The 22987-nt window shown below is 46.7% G+C and overlaps 1 protein-coding gene across 1 annotated transcript; it reads right to left on the reverse strand.

The window, feature by feature from the left end:
• Positions 1 to 577: 577 nt before the first annotated feature.
• Positions 578 to 22927, reverse strand: zgc:112408 (uncharacterized protein LOC550260 homolog). The gene is made up of 7 exons (XM_052014497.1): positions 22855 to 22927; positions 22665 to 22753; positions 18123 to 18195; positions 13373 to 13455; positions 10219 to 10422; positions 8216 to 8350; positions 578 to 2349 (listed from the first exon to the last, which is right to left on the reverse strand). Exons 1-7 carry the CDS (start codon positions 22925 to 22927, stop codon positions 2161 to 2163), a joined length of 846 nt encoding a protein of 281 aa, XP_051870457.1. The 3' UTR covers positions 578 to 2160.
• Positions 22928 to 22987: the final 60 nt, after the last annotated feature.

Genomic DNA, 22987 nt, shown 5'->3' on the forward strand with positions numbered 1-22987 from the left:
GAAGGATGTGCTGGTCCTGGAGAGGGTCCAGAGGAGGTTCACAGGAATGATCCCAGGAAAGGTTAACATACTGTATGAGGAACATTTGATGTCTCAGGCCCTGTACTGGATGTTAAGAAGGATGAGGGGGGATCTCATTGAAACTTATCAGATACTGAAAGGCCTGGATAGAGTGGACGTGGACAGGATGTTTCCATCAGTAGGAGAGTCTGGGATCTGAGGGTATAGCCTCTCATAACAAAGAGACATCCCTTTAGAACTGAGATGAGGACGAATTTCTTCAGAGGACAGTGAATCTGTGTAATTCATTGCCACAGAGGGCTGCTGAGGCCAAGTCAATGGGTGTATTTAAGGCAGAGATTGATGGGTTCTTGATTGGTAAGGGGGTTAAGGGTTACAGGGAGAAGGGGGGAGAATGGGGTTGAAAAAAAATCAGTCATGATTGAATGGCACAGACTCGATGGGCTGAATGGCCTAATTGTGCTCCTATATCTAATGGTGTTATGGAAAGGGGAATTGAACATTGCAAGAGTAGCATGTGGAAGGATAAAGAACGTGTCAAAGAAAAATGTTTAGAACTTTTTAATTGCCAATGTTAAAAAAAACAGTAATAAACAACCTTTGAAGAAAGCTGAAAGTTTAACATTTGAGAACACAGCGCAAGTTATGACTCTAAACAGTAATTTCTCAAAACTGATTGTGGATTGCTGGGTCGGGGCTCAAAGAGGGGAAGTGGTAGTTACAGAGACACTTGGCAAAAGCTGAGAACGGTTTCACCAACCATCTGTATCTTCCTCCTTAACAACTGCTGTAATGTCAATCCTCCATGGATAGCTGCCAATTCCACTTTGGATGGAATGGTGGTCCAGGAGGAGTATAACCTATGGTGGTGTGGGAGGGGCTGGAGTATTCTGCTACCCTCTACTTCCACCTAATGCTGCTGGTTGACAGTCCTAATGCAGGATCAGTGCAAACCACAGTCACTGTATGGAGGAGAATGGTCCACCCCACTGTGGTTGGGAAGTAGAGGCCAGGTGAAGAGAGGAATAAGTCTCCAGGACGCTGGAGCTCCACTCAATACACACCCCTCACTAACCATAGGGTAAACTGGGCACTCCCAGAAAAATTCAAGCCGAGAGAATCACTTGGGTTCCCAGCTGAATAAACACTCAAGGCCCAAGCTGTCCAAGAACAGAGAGCTATAGCTGATAGAGAGGGAGCCGCAGAAAGATAGCACAGGTGAGTGAGAGAGAGAGAGAGAGAGAGAGAGAGAGAGAGAGAGAGAGAGAGGGAGAGAGAGAGAGAGAGAGAGGAGAGAGAGAGAAGGGGGAACGAGAGAGAGTTGGAGAGAAAGAAGGGGGAGTGAGAGAGAGAAGGGGAGATAGAGAGGAGGAAGAGAGGAGAAAAAGGAGAGAGAGAGAGAGAAGAGAAAGTATTCCTCGAGTGTGTTGTATAAGAGGAAATAGATCATAAAGGCCTGACCTTTCTGGGCAAAGTGAAGGTATGCCCATATTAAATGACCACCATCCCACCATCTTAGGGTACAGATGGTTTGGAGACTCCACTGAGCAGAAGGCATTGATTACAAGTCAACTTGTTACATTGATCGAAAAGCAAAGCAAACTGTGTATGCTGGAAATTCTCAGCAGATCATGGACCTGAGGCGTTAACTGTTTTTCTCTCCCCAGCCACTGCCTGACCTGCTGAGTACTTCCAGTGGTGTCTGTTTTTACTCCAGTTTTATGTGCACTATAACCCACTTGCAATGCATTTGGGAAGAAGATCATTTATATATATGAGGTCGAAACTTGTGCCCCAAAGACGGGAAACAGAACTGAAAGGTATGATGAGAAAGGTCTGAAAATGGCAATGCGTACAGTGTGAACACAAGAGGGAACGTGACTGCAACAGATGCCCAGGATAGGCAGCAGAGGGCAACGAATAAACGGAACATTTTCTGGGACAGTGAATGGATGCAAGTGGGCGGAATGCCTTATCCAGCTTTTGCTAAGGGGGGGGGGGGGGGGGTTAGAATCTTCAAACCAAATGTCTCACATTTTCCCAACACAAAGTCTGCAAACACAGGATTCAACACTGCAGACAAGTCTGCACATCTTCGCCTCACGTCTGCGGCCACCCCTCTGCTCTGCGCAACCCTACTCATTTCTCCAGGAAGCCAGTCATGAGGTTGATGGGCATTGGGTAGAAGATAGTGGAGTTGTGCTCTGACGCGACCTCGGTCAGTGTCTGTAGGTAGCGGAGCTGCAAGGCGACAGGGTTCCTCGCCATCACGGTGGCTGCATCTCTGAGGGCATGGGAGGCCCTCATCTCACCTTCTGCTGCAATCACCTGAGGCAACAGGGAGGAAATACACGGGGGAATTAACAACAGAGTGGGCCACGTGGTCCCATCGACCTGATCGCACCTCCACCCCCTTCACCCCATGCCTTTGATTCACAAGTCTCAAAACTCAGACAATCTCAATCATGAGGCACCAATATCCACAGCCAATCAGGAGGAAGGTCATTCCTCATTGCCACAATCCTTTGTATGAGATCTTGCTACTCTGTTTCCCTCTGAAGTGAACTCGATCTAATGTGTAAGCTTAAGGTGAGAGGGGAGAGATTTAATAGGAACCTGAGGGGCAAATTTTCACCCAGAGAGTGGTGAGTATATGGAACGAGCTGCCAGAGGAAGTGGGTGAGGCAGGTACATTAACAACATTTCAAAGACACTTGGACAAGTACATGGATGGGAAAGGTTTAGAGGGATATGGACCAAACGTGGGCAAATTGTGGACTCTTGACCTCACAATTTACCTTGTTGTGACCTTGCACCTTATTGTCTGCCTGCACTGCACTTTCTCTGTAACTGTAACACTTTATTCTGCACTCTGTTATTTTACCCTGTACTACCTCAATGCACTGTTGTAATGAATTGATCTGTATGAACGGTATGCAAGACAAGTTTTTCACCGTACCTCATTACATGTGACAATAATAAACCAATTTACCAAATTTACCATCTTGGCTGGCATGGACCAGTTGAGCCAAAGGGCTTGTTTCCTTGTTCGATATCTCTGACTCTAATAAGGTTTTACCTCATAGTTCTGGACTTGTTCCAGAAAGGAAAACAGTCTCTCTGCACACCAGGACCCCCAATGTCCCAAAAACGTGCTGATATGTTCATTGGCTGCTGTAAATTACCCGTAGGATAGGGGGTGGTATGGCGGTGGGGAGGGAGAGAAGAGTCGATGGTCATGTGCCTAGGGATAAGTTATAGGAAAATCAGTATGTGGATACTCTGGCCTTGGCCTCCTGTGGGCCACCCAGAGTGTTAAGGGCCTGGATGGGGTCGAATTTGTGAAATGTGTCCAGGAAAGTTTCCTGTGTCAATATACAGAGAGACCTCTGCTTGGGGAATCATCAGTGGTGTCACAGGTAGACAGGGTGGTGAAAAGGGCGTTTAGCACGCTGGCCTTCATCAGTCAGGGCACTGAGTATAGGAGTTGAGACATTATGTTGCAGTTGTATAAGTTGTGGGTGAGACCACAGTTTTGGTCACCCTTTTATAGGGAAGACATGGTTAAAGTGGAAAGTGTGCAGAAAAGATTTACCAGGATGCTGCCAGGACTCGAGGGCCTGAATTATAGGGAGAGGTTGGCCAGGCTAGGAATTTATTCCTTAGAACGTAGAAGGATGAGGGGTGACCTTATAGAGATGTTTAAAATTATGAGAGGCATTTATAAGGTGGACGGTAACAGACTTTTCTCCAGGGTAGGGGAGTCCAAAACTAGAGGGCATAGATCTAGGGTGGGAAGGGAATGATTTAAAAGGGACCTGAGGGGCAACTTTTTCACGCAGAGGGTGGTGAGTAGATGGAACGAGCTGCCAGGGGAAGTGGGTGAGGCAGGTACAATAGTATCATTTAAGAAGAACTTGGATAGGTACATGCGGGGACAGAGCTTAGAGGGATATGGGCCAAACACAGGAAACTGGAACTAGCTGGGTGGACACCGTGGTCGACAGGAACTCGTTGGGCCAAAGGATCTGTATCCGTGCTGTATTGCTCTGTGACTCTATGACTTGAAGTGAAGGAGTGATGGGATTGCTCTGTAATCTGGAGTAGGTTCAATGGGCTGAATGGCCTTCTATATCACAAGAAAGTACAAAAATAAATACAAATTTCCCAGATTATTTGCACCGATATCTCACCATTAACTTTTTTCAGGGATAGACAGTTGCTTTGTTATCTTGCCTTTACTGTAGCATTGTATCTTCCAGTAATTTTATTTCAGTTTGGAAGAAGATTGCAATCATTGCAGTACTGGTAACATTACTGGATAAATGGCCCACACAATCAGATTGAAATTCCAGCATGACAGCCGGAAAATGCAATACAATGAATTAAATAAACTGCTTTTAGTAAACTGCTTGATGGTCATAAACCCTCTCAGTCACCAGTGTATTTTGGGGATGGGTATTTACTGTTGATTGACTTAACTGCTCTCCGAAATGTGGGCATTACTGACATGCCTGGTATTTATTGTCCATCACTAACTGCCCTGAAACTTTCTGTGCCACTTCAGTGTCAAGTTAAAAGCCCATTCATTGCTGTGGGTCTGGTTCAGACAATGTAAGGCAGCAGGTCTCCTCCCTTGGAGAAGGAATGAAGCACCATCATTGATAGCAGCTGTCACGGTCATAGAGTCATACAGCACAGAAACAGGTCCTTTGGCCCAACACATCCATGCTGACCTTTTTTGCCCATCTACACTGATCCCATTTGCCTGCATTAAGACTGTATAGTTCTATACCTTGTTTATTTAGATATCTGTCTGAAAGTCTCTTACACGCAGTGACTGCATCTGACTCCACCACCTCCTCTGGCAGCGAGTTCCAGATATCAACCACTCTCTGTGGAACAAACTTTCCCCTCTGATCCCCTTTAAATCTCCTTCCTCTCACCTTAAACCTCTGCCCTCTTGTTTTTGATAACCCTGCCATGGGAAAAACATTCTGTCCATCTATCATTAAGCACCCATCTTGACACTAATCCTATCACGGTGGGAAAGTTTCTCTGGGGTCACAGTAATGCAGTGGGCAATGTTCCAAGAACCACAGTGTACTGGAGACTTTGTAACTGCACTGGGGAGGTTCCTTCAAAGCCGCAGTTGTCTTTGTTTCATTGTGTGTGTGAAGAAGGTCAGCTTGTAATGGTTGTTGCAAGACAGGTTTTTCACTGTACCTCGGTACAAGTGACAATAATAAACCAATTCCAATACCAACGCTCAACACTTTAGGAACAGTTTCTTCCCCTCTGCCATCAGGTTTCTGAATGGTCCTTGACCCCATGAACACTATCTTGTTATTCCTCTTTTGCACTATTTACTTATTTTTGTAACTTATAGTAATTTCATGTCTTGCACTGTACTGTTGCCACAAAACAACAACTTTCACAACATATGTCAGTGATAATAAACCTGATTCTGATTCTGATTAAGATCTCATCTAATTATCTCACCTCAGTGCCACCTTCTTGCACTATCCTCATAGTTTCATGACATAGGAGGCTATTCGGCCCATCGAGTACATGCTGGCTCTCAGAGCATTCTCATCAGTCCCACTTCCCCCACTGATTTCCCTGTGACCCATTCTCCCTCACATACCAACAGCCCTGCCCTCATCCTCCTGCCACCCACCCGCACTAGGGGTAATTTACAGCAGTCAAATAATCTGCCAACGCGTATTTGGGTTGAGGGAGGAAGCTGGAGCACCCAGGGGAAACCCACGCGGTCACAGTGAGAACGTGCAAACTCCATGCAGACAGCACCGGAGGTCAGGGCTGAACCTGGGTCACTGGAGCTGTAAAAGAGCAGCTCCGCCAGCTGTGCCTCAGTGGGGTCCTATTTTCCCTGAAACATCTTAAAATCTATCAGATTCTTGCCTTGAACGTTCTCAGTGACTGAGTTTCCACAGCCCTTGTTTGGTGAATCCCGAGTTATCCAGCAAGAGAAATCAGTCCCTTAGCTGCTATCTGTCAGTCCCTCTCAGAACCTTGCATGCCTTTTCATACAAAATGAAATTTTTAATTCCAGGTGATATATATGCAATAGTTCAAACAAACTGCTCATAGAACTCAGCGGGTCAGGCAGCATCTGTGGCAAGAAATGGACAGTCAATGTTTTGGGTCAAGACCCTTCACCCGGACTGAAAGCTAGAGGGGAGATAGCCGGTATAAAGAGGTGGAGGGAAGGGGCTGAGCAAGAGCTGGGAAGCGATAGGTGGATCCAGGCGAGGGGGGTGAGAGGCAGATGGAGGAGGGAAGAATGACAGAGGGCTGAAGGTGGTGTAACCACCTTTCTTCCCTATTAGATTCCATCACCGTCAGCCCTTTGTTTATAAGGATGTTGCTGGTGATGTGGGGTTACAGTTATGAGGATACACTGTCTAAGTTGGGGTGTTTTCTTAAAAGGAGGATTCGATTTGTTTGGGTGTATAAAACTGTAGAGGCTTGGACAGGAGAGAACACAGAAGGACCCTGTAATCAATAGTTGGAAGGCCAATAACTCAGGGACATACATTTATGTTGATAATTAAAAGGGTCAGCAGGGCAGAGGACCTTTTTTTCACCTAAAGTGGAGCAGCTTATGGAACTCACTACCTGCAAGGTTGGAAGTAGAAATGCTTGCCACAGAGTGTGTGGGTAAACGTGGGATGGTATACATAGAACATAGAACAGAGCAGTACTCAGAGAGCAGTACTCAGAGTACTCACAGTACTCAGAGTACTCACAGTACTCAGAGAGCAGTCGATCACTTTAAAGCAGCAATTACCCTTTTGCAACTAATACTGCATATATAAAAAATTGAACATAGAACAGTACAGCACAGGAACAGGCCCTTCGGCTCACGATGTTGTGTCAAACTAATTAAACTAGACATTAAACACCTAATTGGGTAAGGGTGGTTAAGAAGGGTTGTTAAGATAGGGTGGTTTCAGAAGGCTTATGGAATGATTGCTTTCGTTAATCGAGGGATTGAGTACAGGAGTCAAGAAGTTATGATGCATCTCTATAGAACTCTGGTTAGGCCGCATTTAGAGTATTGCGTGCAATTCTGGTCACCTCATTATAGGAAGGATGTCAAGGCTTTAGAGCGGGTGCAGAGGAGGTTTACTAGGGTGCTGCCTGGATTAGAGGGCATGTGCTATCAGGAGAGGCCGGACAAATTTCGGCTCTTTTGGCCGAGGCTGAGGGGTGATCTGTTGGAAGTGTATAAAACTATGAGCAGCATAGATAGGGTGGACAAGCAATATCTTTTCCCCATTATTGAGCGATCCAATACCGGGGGGCATGCATTTAAGGTGAGGGGGGTAGGTTCAGAACAGACGTGAGGGGTACGTTTTTTACTCAGAGAGTGGTGGATGCCTGGAATGCGTGGCCTGATAGGGTGGTGGAGGCAAATTCATTGGGGGCTTTTAAGAGGGGCTTGGACGGGCACATGAATGAGAGGAAAATGGAGGGATATGGACATTCTGTAGGTGGGAGGGATTAGCTATGTCGGCACAACATTGTGGGCCGAAGGGCCTGTGCTGTGCTGTACTGTTCTATGTTCTATGTAACTAAACTAATCCCTTCTGCCTACACAATGTCCATATCCCTCCATCCATTGCACATTCATGTGCCTATCTCAGACCCTCTTAAAAACCATTATCATTTGTCTCCACCACCACCCCTGGCAGTGTATTCCAGGCACCCACCGCCCTCTGTGTAAAAAATTCGCACATCTCTTTTGAACTTTCCTCCCTCACCTTATACGCATGCCCTTTAGTGTTTGATATTTCTGCGCTGGGAAAAAGATACTGGCTGTCTACTCTCTCTACACCTCTCATAATCTTAATAAACTTCTATCAGGTCTCCCCTCAGCCTCTGCCATTGAAACACATGAGGCTACAGACTGAAAACTGGGGGCAGGATAAGCTTTCTTTGGCCAGCGTGGGACAGGGGCCAAAGGGACTTGTTCTGTTTCCATGACTTTCCGAACAGTTTGCAATCAGAGGAACAATGAAGGGGGAGTGGGAGAGCCTGCCAGCAGAGCGTTTGCTGATGAAATTCCAGGCAAACTTAGCCAGTGAGAGGATTGGAGAGTCCACCCAGGATCGGAAAGCCTCTGTGCATTCTGAGCTAATGTCCGATCACTGCTCGGCTGCCTCACCTTGGCATTGGCATCTCTCACAGCCTCCGCTTCGGCAGCCATCATCCTCTGCAGTCCCACCGGCAGCTTCACATCCTTGAATTCCACACGCTCGACCTTGATGCCCCATTCCTTCGATGCTTCGAACAGGAGGTCCTGATGTAAGGGCAAGGCATTCAGATTTGGGGGGGGGGACCACGTGTTCTCCCCAGTCAGTGGCCCAAGAGACACAGCAATGGTGAGGTGTTACAGTGAGAATTATAACAGAATGCCTTACACAGAGGGTGAAGCAGAAATTACTAATGTGAAGCTTATGCAGATGGTTTACAACAAAGATAATGATCAGAGCTTTATACTTTGGAGCAAGAACTAAAATTGTAAGCATGATATAGATAGGTGGAATAAAAGGAAATATAACCAATAGTCTGATTCTAGCAATGGGATGTAACAAATAGAGAATTGTAATTAAAAACCTTACACTGATGGTGTGTAACAGAGTATTACAACCGTGTTAAAAACAGAAAATGCTGGAAAAACTCAGCAGGTCAGGCAGCGTCTGTGGGACAAGAAAAACAGTTAACATTTCAGGTTGAAGACCTTTCATCAGAATTGTAAAAGAGACGGAACAAGTTATGATTCCTTTTGTCGACAATTCCTTCCCCTCCCCACAGACGCTGCTCGACCCGCTGACTCCCTCCAGCAGATTGTGTGTTGCTCCGGATTCCAGTGTCTGCCATCTCTGGTGTCTCGAGAAAGCACATCAGTTTCAGTTTGCAAAAAGGGTGGTCGGACAAAGGGTGAGGCTGGGGTTGTCCAGTTTATGGAGATGTCTGGTTATAATAGATCAATGAGGGCATTTAAAGAGAGGGAAAGCAAACAGAGGGACATGCTAAAGCTGTGAACCACAGGTCAGAGCTGTTGCCGAGACTGAAACCGAAAGGAGAATGCTGGAAATGCCCGGCGGATCAGACTGTGTCCGTGGGGAGAGAAAAACTAAGAATAACTTTACTACAGAACTAACTGATCCGAATACAAACAGGAAAAGCAAGTTATCTGAAATTGTTAAATGTAACATTGAATCCCAGCAGAATGTTTGGTGATGAAACTCCAGGCAAACTTAGCCAGTGAGAGGATTGGAAAATCCACCCAGGAACAGAAAGCCTCTGGCATTCCCGAAATTGCAATGTGAAGATGAGGAGCTGGGCTTTGGAGCAACGATCTACTGGAGGAACTCAGACAGCAAAACTGCACTGCACTTTCTCTGTAACACTACATTCTGCATTCTGTTATTGCTTTTCCCTTTGCACTACCTCGACGTACTTATGTTTTGGAGTGCTCTGTATGGATGGCATGCAAAACTGTATTTCGGTACACGTGACAATAATAAACGACTTACCAATTACCTCAGCAGGTTGAGCAGGATCCTGATGCAGGGGTTTGACCCAAAACATCAACAATTCCTTTCCTCCCACAGATGCTGCTCGACCTGCTGAGTTCCTCCAGCAGATTGTGTGTTGCTCCAGATTGCAGCATCTGCATCCCTCGTGCCTCTGTTATGCTGGGCTTCGTTGGAATGGTGTAGGAGGTCACAGACAGATTGGTCAGAGATGGAGAGTTAAAGGGCATGTCTCCCAGACAGTCACTGACCACATACCCTCAGGAAATCCTCACTACTCAGACTCCAGCCTTAAATGTCACTTCAATTCTCCATCCCTCAGTTGTAACTGTACCCCTTACACTGAAGGTGGAATGATTAAAGATAGTTACAGCTCTACTGAGGACAGGAAGTAACAGAGGGAATTACAACGTGGAGAATTATAACTGAGAGCCTTATACTGAGACCATATAACAGAGAGAGAGAGAGATACTGAGAGAGTGTAACAGAGAGCGTGTTACACCTGGGAGCCAAACACTGAGAGTGTGTTATGTTTTTGAGCGGTATACGGAGGGTTAAGGGTGAGGCCAATTTTCTTTGCCCTGGTAGGTAGCAATCTATGTTCAGTGCTAATCTGCTCGGACCATACCTCCATCTGCTGCGCCATGTGCTCCCGTTCAGATACGATGTCCGACAGGTTCTTGGTGCCCAGTATGTTGCGCAGTGTTGTCTGAGCTAGCAGGTGAGTAACATTGGCCACATTATTCACTCTGACGACTGACCTCACTGGATCGAAGATGCGGTAGTAGACAATAGCATCCACCATAACTGCCACAGAGTCTTTCGACAAGACCTGCAATAAGGCTCATTAAATAGGTCAACTGGTCAATAGGTCAATTGATGGCTGATAACTCTGCCTAGTGCCAAGGATGAGAAGCCACACTTAAGAAGATGCCCAACAATGGATGGAAATTATCAGGAAAAGACTCTAAGTGAAGGACAATGTCTGGAGAACCAAGTGCTGAGTGTAATGGACAAGCAACATGAAAGAAAAAGGCTGTGATGGCCATGCTGGTTTTCCCTGAAGAATTGGAGGAACTCATTGGGTCAGGCAGCAACTGTAGAGGGATATGGACAGTCCATGTTTCTGGTCGAAACCCTTCATCTGTACTGAGAGTTCAAGGGACCCTCCCCTTTCCCCCACCAACATGTCTGTCCTCGGCCTCCTCCACTGCCAGGGTGAGGCCAAAGACAAACTAGAGGTACACCACCTCATATTCACCCAGGGTAGTCCGCACCCCGATGGTATGAACATTGAATTCTCCAATGTCATATAACCTGCTTCCCCACCCCCCCGTCCCTTTTCTCTCTCCTCCTGATCTACCCAGCCCCTCCTACACCCGCCCCAGCCCCCATCACCCTGTTTATTCCCCCTCCTCCACCCACTCCGTCTACCCACCACCCACACACCCCTCCCACTGGGTGCCTTCCCCCCCACCTTTCCCATCTGCCCTCCCCACCTCCCTCCCCCGGTTCCATGCTCCACCTTCCCTCCCTATCAGATTCCAACACCTTCAGCCCTCTGTCACCTCCACCTATCACCTGCCAGCTTCTGTTGCTCTTCCCACTCTACCCTCCCCTATATGCCTCTCACCCCTCCTCACCTGGATCCCCCTGTCACCTGCCAGCCCTTGCTCCACCCTGTCCCCCTCACCTCTTCACACCGACTACCTCCCCTCTATCTTTCAGTCCAGATGAAGGGTCTCAACCCAATATGTCGACTGTCCATTTCCCTCCACAGATGCTGCCTGACCCACTGAGTTCCTCCAGCAACTTACTTTTTGCTCCAGATTCCAGCATCTTCAGTCTCTTGTATTTCCCTTGAAGAACTGTTTGATTAACCTGTTCTAAAGTGTGTTCCATAGTTATGAGCAATGCTTTTGTTTATGATGGCAAATAGAAGCCAATAAACTGCTCTAATCCATATCAGTTTTCAACTGATGTCAGTCCCCGTTGGTGTCTTAGGCCCAAATTGTTTTAGAAATTCAAATAACCATTGGTTTGATAAGATACTGACCAAACCAATCACTGTCTCAGAGTTACAAGGAAGGTCCTTGCTGACAGCACCCACTTCCCATGAGCAGATGGAGATTGTGGGCAAGGTCAGTTCTGGTGAGGAATTCAGGACACATACCTGGAACTAGAGCAGTGCAGTGGCTCAACTCTGCAGAACAACAGGAGGTCCACACCCCAAGAGGAACTACGAATTCATCAAGGAATCTAGGCTGGGGATGGTGGAGGTCAGGTGATACAGAATAGAATGGGGGGGGGTGGGTAACCCATGCCTTTACTGCACCAATGTGCATAGGTCCAACTTTAAACTGCAGGAGTCAATGACTCTCAACTCAAGCCAGTGAGGTCCCCTCTCAGCAGGCACATCCATCTCCGATAATCTTCTGATTCTTGAGTGAGGAAATCCTTTGCAGCTTCCTGTGAAGAGCAGAAGCCAGGGCAAGGTGGAGGTTTGCCATTTTCCATCTCCAGGTCCCACCAGAGGATCCTGGGTCGGGTGGTCAGGGACTTCTCCCACCCATCCACCTCCCCCTTTATGTGTGTCTGCTCCAGGATGTCCTCCAATGAGCCAATCCCCCCCAACCTATAGAGATGGCCAACCAGCTTCAGATGCAGCTGGAGTCTCAATGTCATCAAATGTAGCCCCAGTGGTGGCTGTGGTAGGAATGAGACCTTCACCATCTCCCTCTGGGATGTGTGTTTGCCAAAACAGTTTGAGAAATGATCTTTTTTAAGGCCCCAAACAGCTGCGTGACACAGATCTCTGCTGTATGGGCTGCTCTGGGGACACACACTAAGACAAATGTCACCAGCTGCAGGAAGATTAACAACTTGGTGAAAGATACACTTTGGTCTGGCTGAAACTTGCTGGTCTACCAGTGTAGGGAGGTGCCCATGACCGAATCCTACAGGCTGCATACTTTTGGGGGATAAAGGCACTGGCAGGCAAGAACTGAGCAGGAGTCTAAGTTCAATGTTCGGGAAACCTGGGAAGCTGAAATCTCTCCTGAGTTTCAACAGACAAGACTGTTGCTCTTCCTAACAACACTTCACACCTCTGAGGTGCCCTCCCCATACCCATTAAAACCATGGCCCATTAGGCGATGGTGGATTCGCTCTATGTAATATCGTTCCTATTGTATCAATAGCCCAACACAAATTCCAACTTCAAAGTCAATGACTCTCAATTCAAACCAATGAGATCCCCTCTAAGTAGGCAGATCCATCTCTGATAATCTTCCAGTTCTTGAGTGAGGAAATCCCCGGCAGATTATGTGTTTAATATATACTAAATTGGTTGTTTGCATTCTGGGAGATTGCATCACATGATTTGCAAAAGCCACCACTGGATGCTCAACACATCTGTCCTCAGAGTCCTCCTTCCCACAGCCAATCAGAAAGCGAAGAGACCCTTTGTTGGCTGATTGGATGATGCCTGACTGTCAATTAAATATTTTTCCAACCCCTCGTCCGCAACAACTGAAATATTTTTAACTAGTAAACAGAAGTATTCAAAGAAGATGTGTATTTACTTCATGTTCCCACTACCGTTTTCCAGGGTTTGCTTGCATCCTGTTAACCTCCAATTCATGGATATTTATTGTGGAGATTTGACAACCTTTTTTTTATACCATTGATATATTTCCTCAAACGACTGATGGAAAGCCCATGACTATTAATGGATTAACTGCTCCCCACCAACACAAGCAGCAAACAACCACTGAACCTACCTCCTGAGGAGGAACCGAGAATGACACGGTCCTCAAATCGACAAGGTGAAAGGTATCAGTGCAGGGTAGAAACCAGAAAATACCTAAAGGTAGGCAAAAGGTACCATTAGCCTTTTAAACAAGCAGCAACTTAAGATTTATAGTTGACACAGTGGCGCAGCAGGTAGTGCCACTGCCTCGCAACTTCAGCGACCTGGGTTCAATCCCGACCTCGGGTGCTGCCTGTGTGGAGATTGCACATTCTCTCTGTGACTGTGTGGATCTCCCCCGAGTCCTCCAGTTTCCTCCCACATCCCAAAGACGTGCGGGTTGGTAGCCTAATTGGTTATTGTAAATTGCTTCTGGTTTGTAGATGAGGGGTAGAATCTGGGGACAGCTCTTAGGATTGTGGGCAGGATAAAAAATAATGAGATTCATACAGGATTGGCATAAATGGGGTGTTTGGTAGTCGGCACAGAATTGGTGGGCCGAGGAGCCTGTTTCCGTGCTGCATCTCTCAATTACTCTATTTCAATAACTCATCTTTGACAGGGTAAAAATCTCAAGGACAGTAATCAAATAATATTTGACACCAGGTCATTTAGGCAAAGCAGTGGGTTTTGAGGAGTATCTTTAAGGAGAAGAAAGTTTTAAGGAGGGAGTTCAAGAGTTCAAGGCCAGGGAACTGAAGGCACAGCAGATCTTCGTTCAGGTCTGTAACTGCGCTCTCCCTGGCAGACACCTCACCTCCCTCCAGCTGTTACTCTTTACTCTTTTCTGATCTGATTAACGTGGAGCCACTTATCTTTGGTAAACGGCAAGGTACTTGGCAGTGTAGAGGAGCAGAGGGATCTGGGGGTTCATATTCACAGTTCACTGAAAGTTGCCTCACAGGTGGAAAGAGCAGTTAAGAAGGCCAATGGGATGTTAGCTTTCATAAGTCGCGGGATTGAGTTTAAGAGCCACAAAGTGATGATGCAGCTTTACAAAACTCTAGTTAGGCCACACTTGGAGGACTGTGTTCAGTTCTGGTCGCCTCATTATAGGAAGGATGTGGAGGCTTTGGAGAGGGTGCAGAGGAGATTTACCAGGATGCTGCCTGGATTAGAGCGTATGGAATATGAGGAGATGCTTAAGGTGCTAGGGCTTTATTCACTGGAAAGGAGAAGGATGAGGGGAGACATGATAGAGGTATATAAAATATTGAGAGGAATAGACAGACAGTCAGCGCCTCCTTCCCAGGGCACCAATGCTCAAGACGAGAGGTCATGGCTTTAAGGTTATGGGTGGGAGGTTCAGGGGAGACGTCAGGGGGAGATTTTTCACCCAGAGAGTGGTTGGTGCATGGAATGCACTACCTGAGGTGGTGGTGGAGGCAGATACGTTGAACAGGTTTAAGAGCTTGTTGGATAGGCATATGGAGGAATGTGAGATAGAGTGATATGTGGGAGGAAAGGGTTAGGTAGTGTGAGGGTGGTTTGATGGACGGCACAACATGGTGGGCCGAAGGGCTGTATGGTTCTATGGTTCTATGGTTTGCAGCTTTTTTTTTGCCACTTTAGGCCACTTTGAGGGGAAAACCTCCTGAAAACACCTGGGGTGTTGGTGGGAGGGTGGGGTTCGGCGGAGAGGTAGCTGGGATGCCAGTGGTCTGCTGTCTGCTGCAGAAGAGGTGTGCCTGACCCTTCAGTTTAAACCTTCAGTTTTATCAAAAGCTGGTTCTTCTGTGAGTGAACAGGACCAACAAAGTTGTTGAAACTCTCACCAGAAATGAATATTGGGTGTTACACAGCTGATTACATCATTTGGTTATGCAGGAAAACATTATTTGCTGCAAAAGGACCAGACCATATTAATAATTAGTACTAGCTCACACAGAATCACATGCAGAATTTATTATTAATGCGTTCCCCTGTGCAATGCCAGTTTTTTGGGTGTTATCAGGTGAATACTAAGGCTAAAGACTGATGTTAGAAAGCATTCTACAGAAAAGTGTTCCACTGCCTTACAATAATGACTCATCTCCCAGTTCAATGCAGACAAGGAGAGGGCTGGTGGGAGCAGAGATCCCGAAGGAAGATACGGCCAAGATTGGGAAGAGAGATAAGGGAAAAAATAGGTCACTGGTCATCCTAACTCACACTCAGACCCATTCCCCCACCATCAGCAAAGGTGGATGTGGGTTTTTGAGTAAAATCTATCTCAGTCGATATCCCTGCTTTCCAAAGTGAAAAGACCTTGTCACCATCGGTATGGGCAATTTCAAATCAGGGACCCAGAGGTAAAAGGGAAGCTAACCTGACCAGAACTACCACCCGTCCATCGACCATCTCTTTTAGAGTCATAGAGCACAGATACAGGCCCTTCGGCCCAACCATTCCATGCTGATCACATTGTCCACCCATCTAGTCCCAATTTCCTATATTCAGCCCATAAAACTTCAGGCCCCACCCCTCCATGTACCTATCCAAGTGCTTCTTAAATGAAACTGTTGTACCTGCGTCACCCACTTCCTCTGGCAGCTCGTTCCATATACTCACCACCCTCTGCGTGAAAAAGCTTCACCCAGGTCCCTTTTAAATCTTTCTCCTCTCACCCTAAATCGATGCCCCCTAGTTTTGGACCCCCTACCCTGGGGAAAAGACTGTTACCGTCCACCTTATCTCTGCCTTTCATAATGTTAAACACTTCTGTAAGGTCGTCCCTCATTTTCACGCTCAAAACTAATATGTTCTGCAATAAACAGGCAACCAATTGATTTCCAGAGAGGTTGACCTGTGGTGAAAGGGAATGAAACATGTTGCAATGTGATCATAAATCATGGAAGAGAACAGCACAAGAACAAACCCTCCAGCCCACGATGTCCATGCTGACCATGATGCCAATTTAAACTAATCCCATCTGCCTGCACAATCCATATCCCTCCATTCCCTTCATGTTCATTTGCCTGTCTAAATACCTCTTAAATGTCACTATCATATCTGCCTCCACCACCACCCTTGGCAGTGTGTTCCAGGCACCCACCACTCTCTGTGTAATAAACTTCTATCCCGCTGTGATAAGACTATTGAACAGTTCCCTAGTACGAGAAAATGGACTCTTGACCTCACAATCTACCTCGTTATGACCTTGCACCTTATTGTCTACCTGCTCTGCATTTTCTCTGTAGCTGTGACACTTTACTCTGTATTCTGTGTTGTTTTACCCTGTACTACCTCAATGCACTGTGTAATGAATTGACCTGTACGATCGGTATGCAAGACAAGTTTTTCACTGTACCTCGGTACAAGTGACAATAATAAACCAACTCTAAAACTAATTCCAACCTGCCCCGCACATCTCCTTTAGACTTTCTCCCTCTCACCTTAAAGCCGTGCCCTCTAGTATTAGACATTTCCATCCTGGGGAATAGACTCTGACTATCTACCCTTTTATAAACTTCTATCAGGTCTCCCCTCAGCCTCTGACGATCAAGAGAAAACAACCCAAGTTTGTCTAACCTCTCTTTATAGCTGATACTCTCCAATCCAGGCAACATCCTGGTGAACCTCTCCTGCATCCCCTCCAAGGCCTCTACATCCTTTCTGTAATGGGGCAACCAGAACTGCACACAATACTCCAAATGTGGCCTAACCAAAGTTTTATACAACTGCAACATGACTTCCTGATTTTTATAATTCAATGCCCCAACCAAAGAAGGCAAGCATGCCATATGTCTTCTTTACCACTCTGTCTACTTGTGTTGCCACTTTCAGGGAGCTGTGGACTTAGACCCCAAAACCCCTCTGTACATGTACATGGATAGGAAAGATTTAGAAGGTTATGGGCCAAATGCTGGAAAATGGGACTAACTTGGATGGGCATCTTGGTTGGCATGGACCAGTTGGGCCAATGGGCCTGTTTCCATGCTGTATGACTCTACGACTCTAATAAAACCTGGACCTGTCCAAACCCAAACAGTCCAAACAACCTGACCTGGAGGCATTTGCAGAAAAGGGGCAAGAAAGACTTGATGTGCTGTACAGTTGCTGGGCTGGCAGATCACTGCCCAACCTGGACCCAATATGTATCCAACCCAAACCTAACTGACACATATAGCCTGATGACATTGAGCTTGAGATGTAGGGGCAGGCTGCACTCTCCATGTGCTGTCTGCCTTTTTGCACCTTGGAGGTTGAGGTGTTGGTTTGGGGAGCACTGGCAACGATGCCTGTGCAACAGGTGCAGTGTATCTTGCAGCTTGCAATGCACTGGTGCTGGAAGTCTTGAGACTGGGAATGCAGGACTGCACCTTGAAGAATCTGTGTACACTTCCCCTGGACTTTAATCTTCCCAAGCAGGAACCTGAAACCATGGCTACAGAACTGGAGTGTACCGGAACAGAGAGGTTAGTGCTATCAGCAAAAATACTCTTTTCTCCAAAAAAAAATCAGAAGTCTGAGGGGTCACCTGATTGAGGGTTTTAAAACTATTAAGAGACAAGATGTAGGAAAGACGTTTCCATTTCTGATTGTTGATATTAAAACCAGGACCTATAATAACGCTAATCTCGATAAATATAGCACTCAGAAGAAACATTGATCCAGAGACTAGTTGGAATGTGGAGTTTCTTTCAACAGGGAGTGCTTGCGGCAAACAGGGGGGAGTTCAAGGGATGTGAGACAGGACAGAACAGAAGCATGTGTGTGGCCAGGATGAGATAAAGATTTGGTGTGTGTGGTGAAACACCGGCGTGGACTCGTTGGGTTAAATCACCTGTTTCTGTACCTACCTGGACCTTTCGCTCCGCCACGAAGAATACGGCCAAGCCGAAACACCACGGCTCTTTCATATTCCTGAACAGTCTGTAAGGAATCTCCAATGAACATTAACATTCACTGATAACCTTTCCTGTGTCCACCAACCCTCCAAGTTGTAATTTCCACAAGGAAACTCATTGATTTTTTTTAACCTCGCTCTAAATGTTTTCGGGAAATACCACCATGTAACACTCTGACACACCTCAGGATCCAGGTCCAAGGTATTCCGGTGCAGCACCTGACTGAATGATCTGACAGTAAGATGTGTGGAAGTTGTGGAGTTGTGAGGGAACAGCAGACAGCGGTAAACTGTTGGAGTAGTGATCCAGTGGTCAGGACATGTTTAAATCCCATAATGGTACATTTGGTATATAAATTTGTCACACTGTGGGAGGGGCGGGTACCGAGGGAGATCTCCTGGTGGGTCTTCTGCTGGGCCTGGCCAAGCTGGCCATCCACGGGACGCGGCAGCGGGCGGCCAAGGGTCCTGGCCGGTCTGCCTGCCTACCCGTCTTCCGTGCTTACGTGCGCACGGTCTCCGCGGGCACCTTGGCTGAGTTCCGTGCTCGGTGGGCTCCTCAAGAGATAGCATGCGTCGTGGACGATACCAATACGATTTTGATATGAAATATTGAGTGTTGCGGTACAGGACGTAGCGACGTGTGTGTGCTCTCGCGGGTGTCAGTTTACAATAATCTCTGAAGTTATGTAGTTGATTAGATGATCTTTTCTGTATTAGATGTATACATTCGATATTTGTAGTCTTTTGTAGTGCTTTTAACTGATAAATGTTTTATACAAAAAAAAGGGGCGGTACTGAGGGAGGGTCACACTGTGGGAGGGGCAGTAGTGAGAGAGTGTCGCACTGTGGGAGGGGCAGTAGTGAGAGAGTGTCGCACTGTGGGGGGGCAGTAGTGAGAGAGTGTCGCACTGTGGGAGGGGCAGTAGTGAGAGAGTGTCGCACTGTGGGGGGGGCAGTAGTGAGAGAGTGTCGCACTGTGGGAGGGGCAGTAGTGAGAGAGTGTCGCACTGTGGGGGGGCAGTAGTGAGAGAGTGTCGCACTGTGGGAGGGGCAGTAGTGAGAGAGTGTCGCACTGTGGGGGGGCAGTAGTGAGAGAGTGTCGCACTGTGGGAGGGGCAGTAGTGAGAGAGTGTCGCACTGTGGGGGGGCAGTAGTGAGAGAGTGTCGCACTGTGGGGGGGGCAGTAGTGAGAGAGTGTCGCACTGTGGGAGGGGCAGTACTGAGACAGTGCTGCATTGTCAATGGAACTAAGGGCTGGCTTCATGGTAGGAGGTGCAATACTGGGAGAGTCCTTTACTAATTCCACCCCACCCCCGAACTAAGAGTGTTGCAGAGGATGGTAATGATGGAGAGGGTGTAATACCTTCTGGTAAGGGCGGCAGACTTCTTTCCCTGGTGTGAACAGATTAGTTAGTTGGACTGTGGAAACACCAAACAGGCTCCGTAATTTCCTTTCTTTCATCGTTCTGTCACAGCGCAAGAGCAGACTATTCAGCTCAACGAGTTTCTGCTGCTATTCATGTTCTTCATGTGCCTTCCCTACTATCTCACCTTTTGTAACAGGAGTGACCTAATCAGTGCATGAAATGAGCAAGGGCTGGTGTATGGTGTCCTGGAAAGGCCTCTTTTCCTTACTGAAGTCAATAACTCAGGCGCAGAAGGTGTGACTTGGCTCAGTAGTGAGTTGAGGATAGCATTTATTGTTCAAAGAATGGTGGCGGTCTAGAATTCACTGCGTAAGCTAGAGGCAGAATCTCTCATCGTTATTTAAAAGGATATGGTGGAGTACCCCAAGTACCATAAACTTCTTGGCTAAAGATTGGAAATGGGGAAAAAGAACTAGTCTAAGTTGGTCCTTTCGGCTGGCAAAAGGTTTGGTTGCTCCTTTATGATGGGCCAAATGGCCTCTTTCTGTGCCATAAACTTCCTCATGCTCTTTGATTCCCTTCACCAAAGCTCCACAAACCCTTGACCGCCCTGTGCAATGATTTCCTCTGGTGGGGAAGCCATAAAAAGTGAGAGGTTCTTTATCTCTATGAGGACAAGAACTTATGTTTGTTAACAGTTTTTTAACTATTGTCAGTCACCATCAAGGATTTATGGATGAATTCTCCCAGACTTTCCTCGAAAATTATACCACTGCTGACAGCTGATTCTGAACCGAGCATCCCTGCCTACCTCCCATCCATAGCCCCTACCCCTCATCACCAATCATGGCAACCCTCATACTTGTCCATCCCCTCATAATTACCTGGAAATTGGAGTGCATGGCCCTCATTTTTTACATACGAATCTTGCATGAAATCTTGTTTGGGCATGTTTAGACGCATTTGCTCCCAATTCCTGTTGAGGTATGTTTAGATGCATTTGCTCCCAATTCCTGTTGAGGTCTCACCCAAAACTGGGAAACTGGACCGAGCATTACATGCCATGACTCGTTCCAGAGCACCCATCATTTCTCCGGTGTCATTTACACACAAGTTGATGTAATCAATGTGCGTGATGCTCATCTTTGCCTTAACAGTGGAAATTGGACCAATGATATGCAACCTACAACCTGGGTTTTTAACTCACAGTCAAGCATGATCTGCCTGGATGGCACACAAACAAAGCTTTTCACTGTAGCTCGGTACTTGTGGCAATAGTAAACCTGTACCAATACTAACTAGAAGTAAACCCCACAGCAGGTTGCAAGCAAACGTTAATGAATGGGAATATTTTATTCTCTACAGAGCTGTTACTGCTCTGTATGTTGTTGGCTCTCACTGTGCCTAATGGAGATAATCACAGGACACAAACCGGCAGAGATCAGTGTACGACCCTGTGCCTCACTGAACTGTGGGCCATTCAAGGCACAAGATCCCATTGGTGCCAGTGTTTGTGGGGTTTGGAGGAGGGGCATAGGATAACACTGGGGACACCCTCCCTCTACCCTCCCCCCCATCACCCCTTCCATTTTCCCTCACATCTACGGCAACCTTCTGGACAATGGGTGCCATGGAGAATATACCCTTGGCACTGGTTCACTTCCCAGAGGTCACCGTGGGAATGACATGACAGTTACACCCTGTCATCAGAAGTCCCTCAAGCAGTCCACTAATAAAGCTGCAAAGGGAAATACTTTAACATGTTTTAAAGGTAAATTTCACAGACACTTTTGTTGTGCCTCAATAGGACCAACCATAGCAACCATAACCATTTAATGTACCCAAAAAGGGGTGACATCCAATTTCCTGGTAAATGCTCCTCATTCAGAATGCTTACTGGGATCAATGGGCAGTGGGATTAGTTATCTGTTAATCCAAACCTCTGAGACATATCATTCATTTACTTCAATGTGAAAACTTCACCAGACCTGGTGTTCAAAGTCGAAAAATAATGAAACAATATGACACTGTGATGCTGCTGCAAGCAAGTTTCTCATTGCACTGTACCTCACCGTGCTTGTGCACGTGACAATAAACTCAACGTATCCTTGCTTACAGAGTCATAGAGTCATACAGCACGGAAACAGACCCTTCAGCCCAACTCATCCATGCCGACTGCGTTGCCCAGTGAGCTCATCACATCTGCCCGGGTTTGGCCCGTAGCCCTCTGAACCTCTCCTATCCATGTACTTATTTAGATGGCTTTTAAATGTTGCTGATGTGCCCGCCTCAACCACTATTTCTGGCAGCTCATTCCAAATACGCACCACTGTTTGCATTAAGAAGCTGCCCCTGATGTCCCTTTTAAATCTCTCACCTCTGATCTCAAACCTCTGCCCTCTTGTTTTTAGCACCCCCTCCCTGGGAAAAAGACAGTGTGCTTTCACCCTGTCTATGCCCCTCATGATCTTATATACCTCTGTCAGGCCACCCCTCAATCTCCTACGTTCCAGGAAATGAGGTCCTTGTCTACACAACCTCCCATTGTAACTCAGGCCCCCAAGTCCGGGCAACATCCTGGTAAATCTTTTCTGCACTCTTTCTAGTTTAATAACATCTTTCCAATAACAGAGCGACCAAAACTGTACACAGAACTCCAAGTGCAGCCTCACCAACGTCTTATATAACTGCAACACAACTTCCCCACTCCTGTGCTCAATGCCCTGACTGATGAAGGCCAGCGTGCCAAACACCTTCTTCACCGCCCTGTCTACCTGTGATGCTGCTTTAAGTGAACTATGCATTTGCACTTCTTGGTCCCTCTGTTTCGTAACAATCCCCAGAGCCCTACCATTCACTGTATGTCCTACCCTGCTTGATCTCCAAAAATGCAATACCTCACACTTATCTGGATTGAAAGCCATTTGCCAATCTTCAGCCCCCATACCCAAATGATCGAGATCCCCCTGTAATTTTTCATAACCCTTCTCCATTATCTACAACACCACCATTTTAGTATCATCTGCAAACTTCCCAGATCCTAGTGATCTGGGCCGGGGATTAATAACTGAGTACTGGGGATAGTTACTGAACAATCCTTCAAAGCTGCACCAAGAAACAATTACCTTAATGCAGAGCCACACTGAGAGGGGGAAGGTTGCAAGAATGAGGATTATTGAGCAGATGATGAGCAGCCATTCACACCATCCAAATCCTGCCAAGAAAGTCATAATGTTGAGAAGACTTAACATGATCAGCAAGGGTGAGGGCTTCAGACATCTATGTCATTGCTTCTATCGTCTAACTGACCAATACCTTCTGACTTCTGTTCTTCTTTTGCGATCTCCTCCGAGCTCAGTGCATTCAGTTGTCTTTTGAACTGACTCATAGTCAAACTCTCTCCTGCCCCAGACTGGATCCCCTGTTGATCCCTGAAAGACATCAGCGA

The sequence above is a fragment of the Pristis pectinata genome, chromosome 4 (assembly GCF_009764475.1).
Source record: "Pristis pectinata isolate sPriPec2 chromosome 4, sPriPec2.1.pri, whole genome shotgun sequence".
Lineage (NCBI taxonomy): Eukaryota > Metazoa > Chordata > Chondrichthyes > Rhinopristiformes > Pristidae > Pristis > Pristis pectinata.

Coding starts and splice junctions, on each gene's coding strand:
- zgc:112408 (XM_052014497.1), bottom strand. CDS start 22,927: ATGAGTCAGTTCAAAAGACAACTGAATGCACTGAGCTCGGAGGAGATC. Junction 10,423..13,372: donor TCTCGGTTCCTCCTCAGGAG/GTAGGTTCAGTG, acceptor GCCTTATTGCAG/GTCTTGTCGAAAGACTCTGT. Junction 2,350..8,215: donor TGAGAGATGCCAATGCCAAG/GTGAGGCAGCCG, acceptor CTGTTGCCTCAG/GTGATTGCAGCAGAAGGTGA.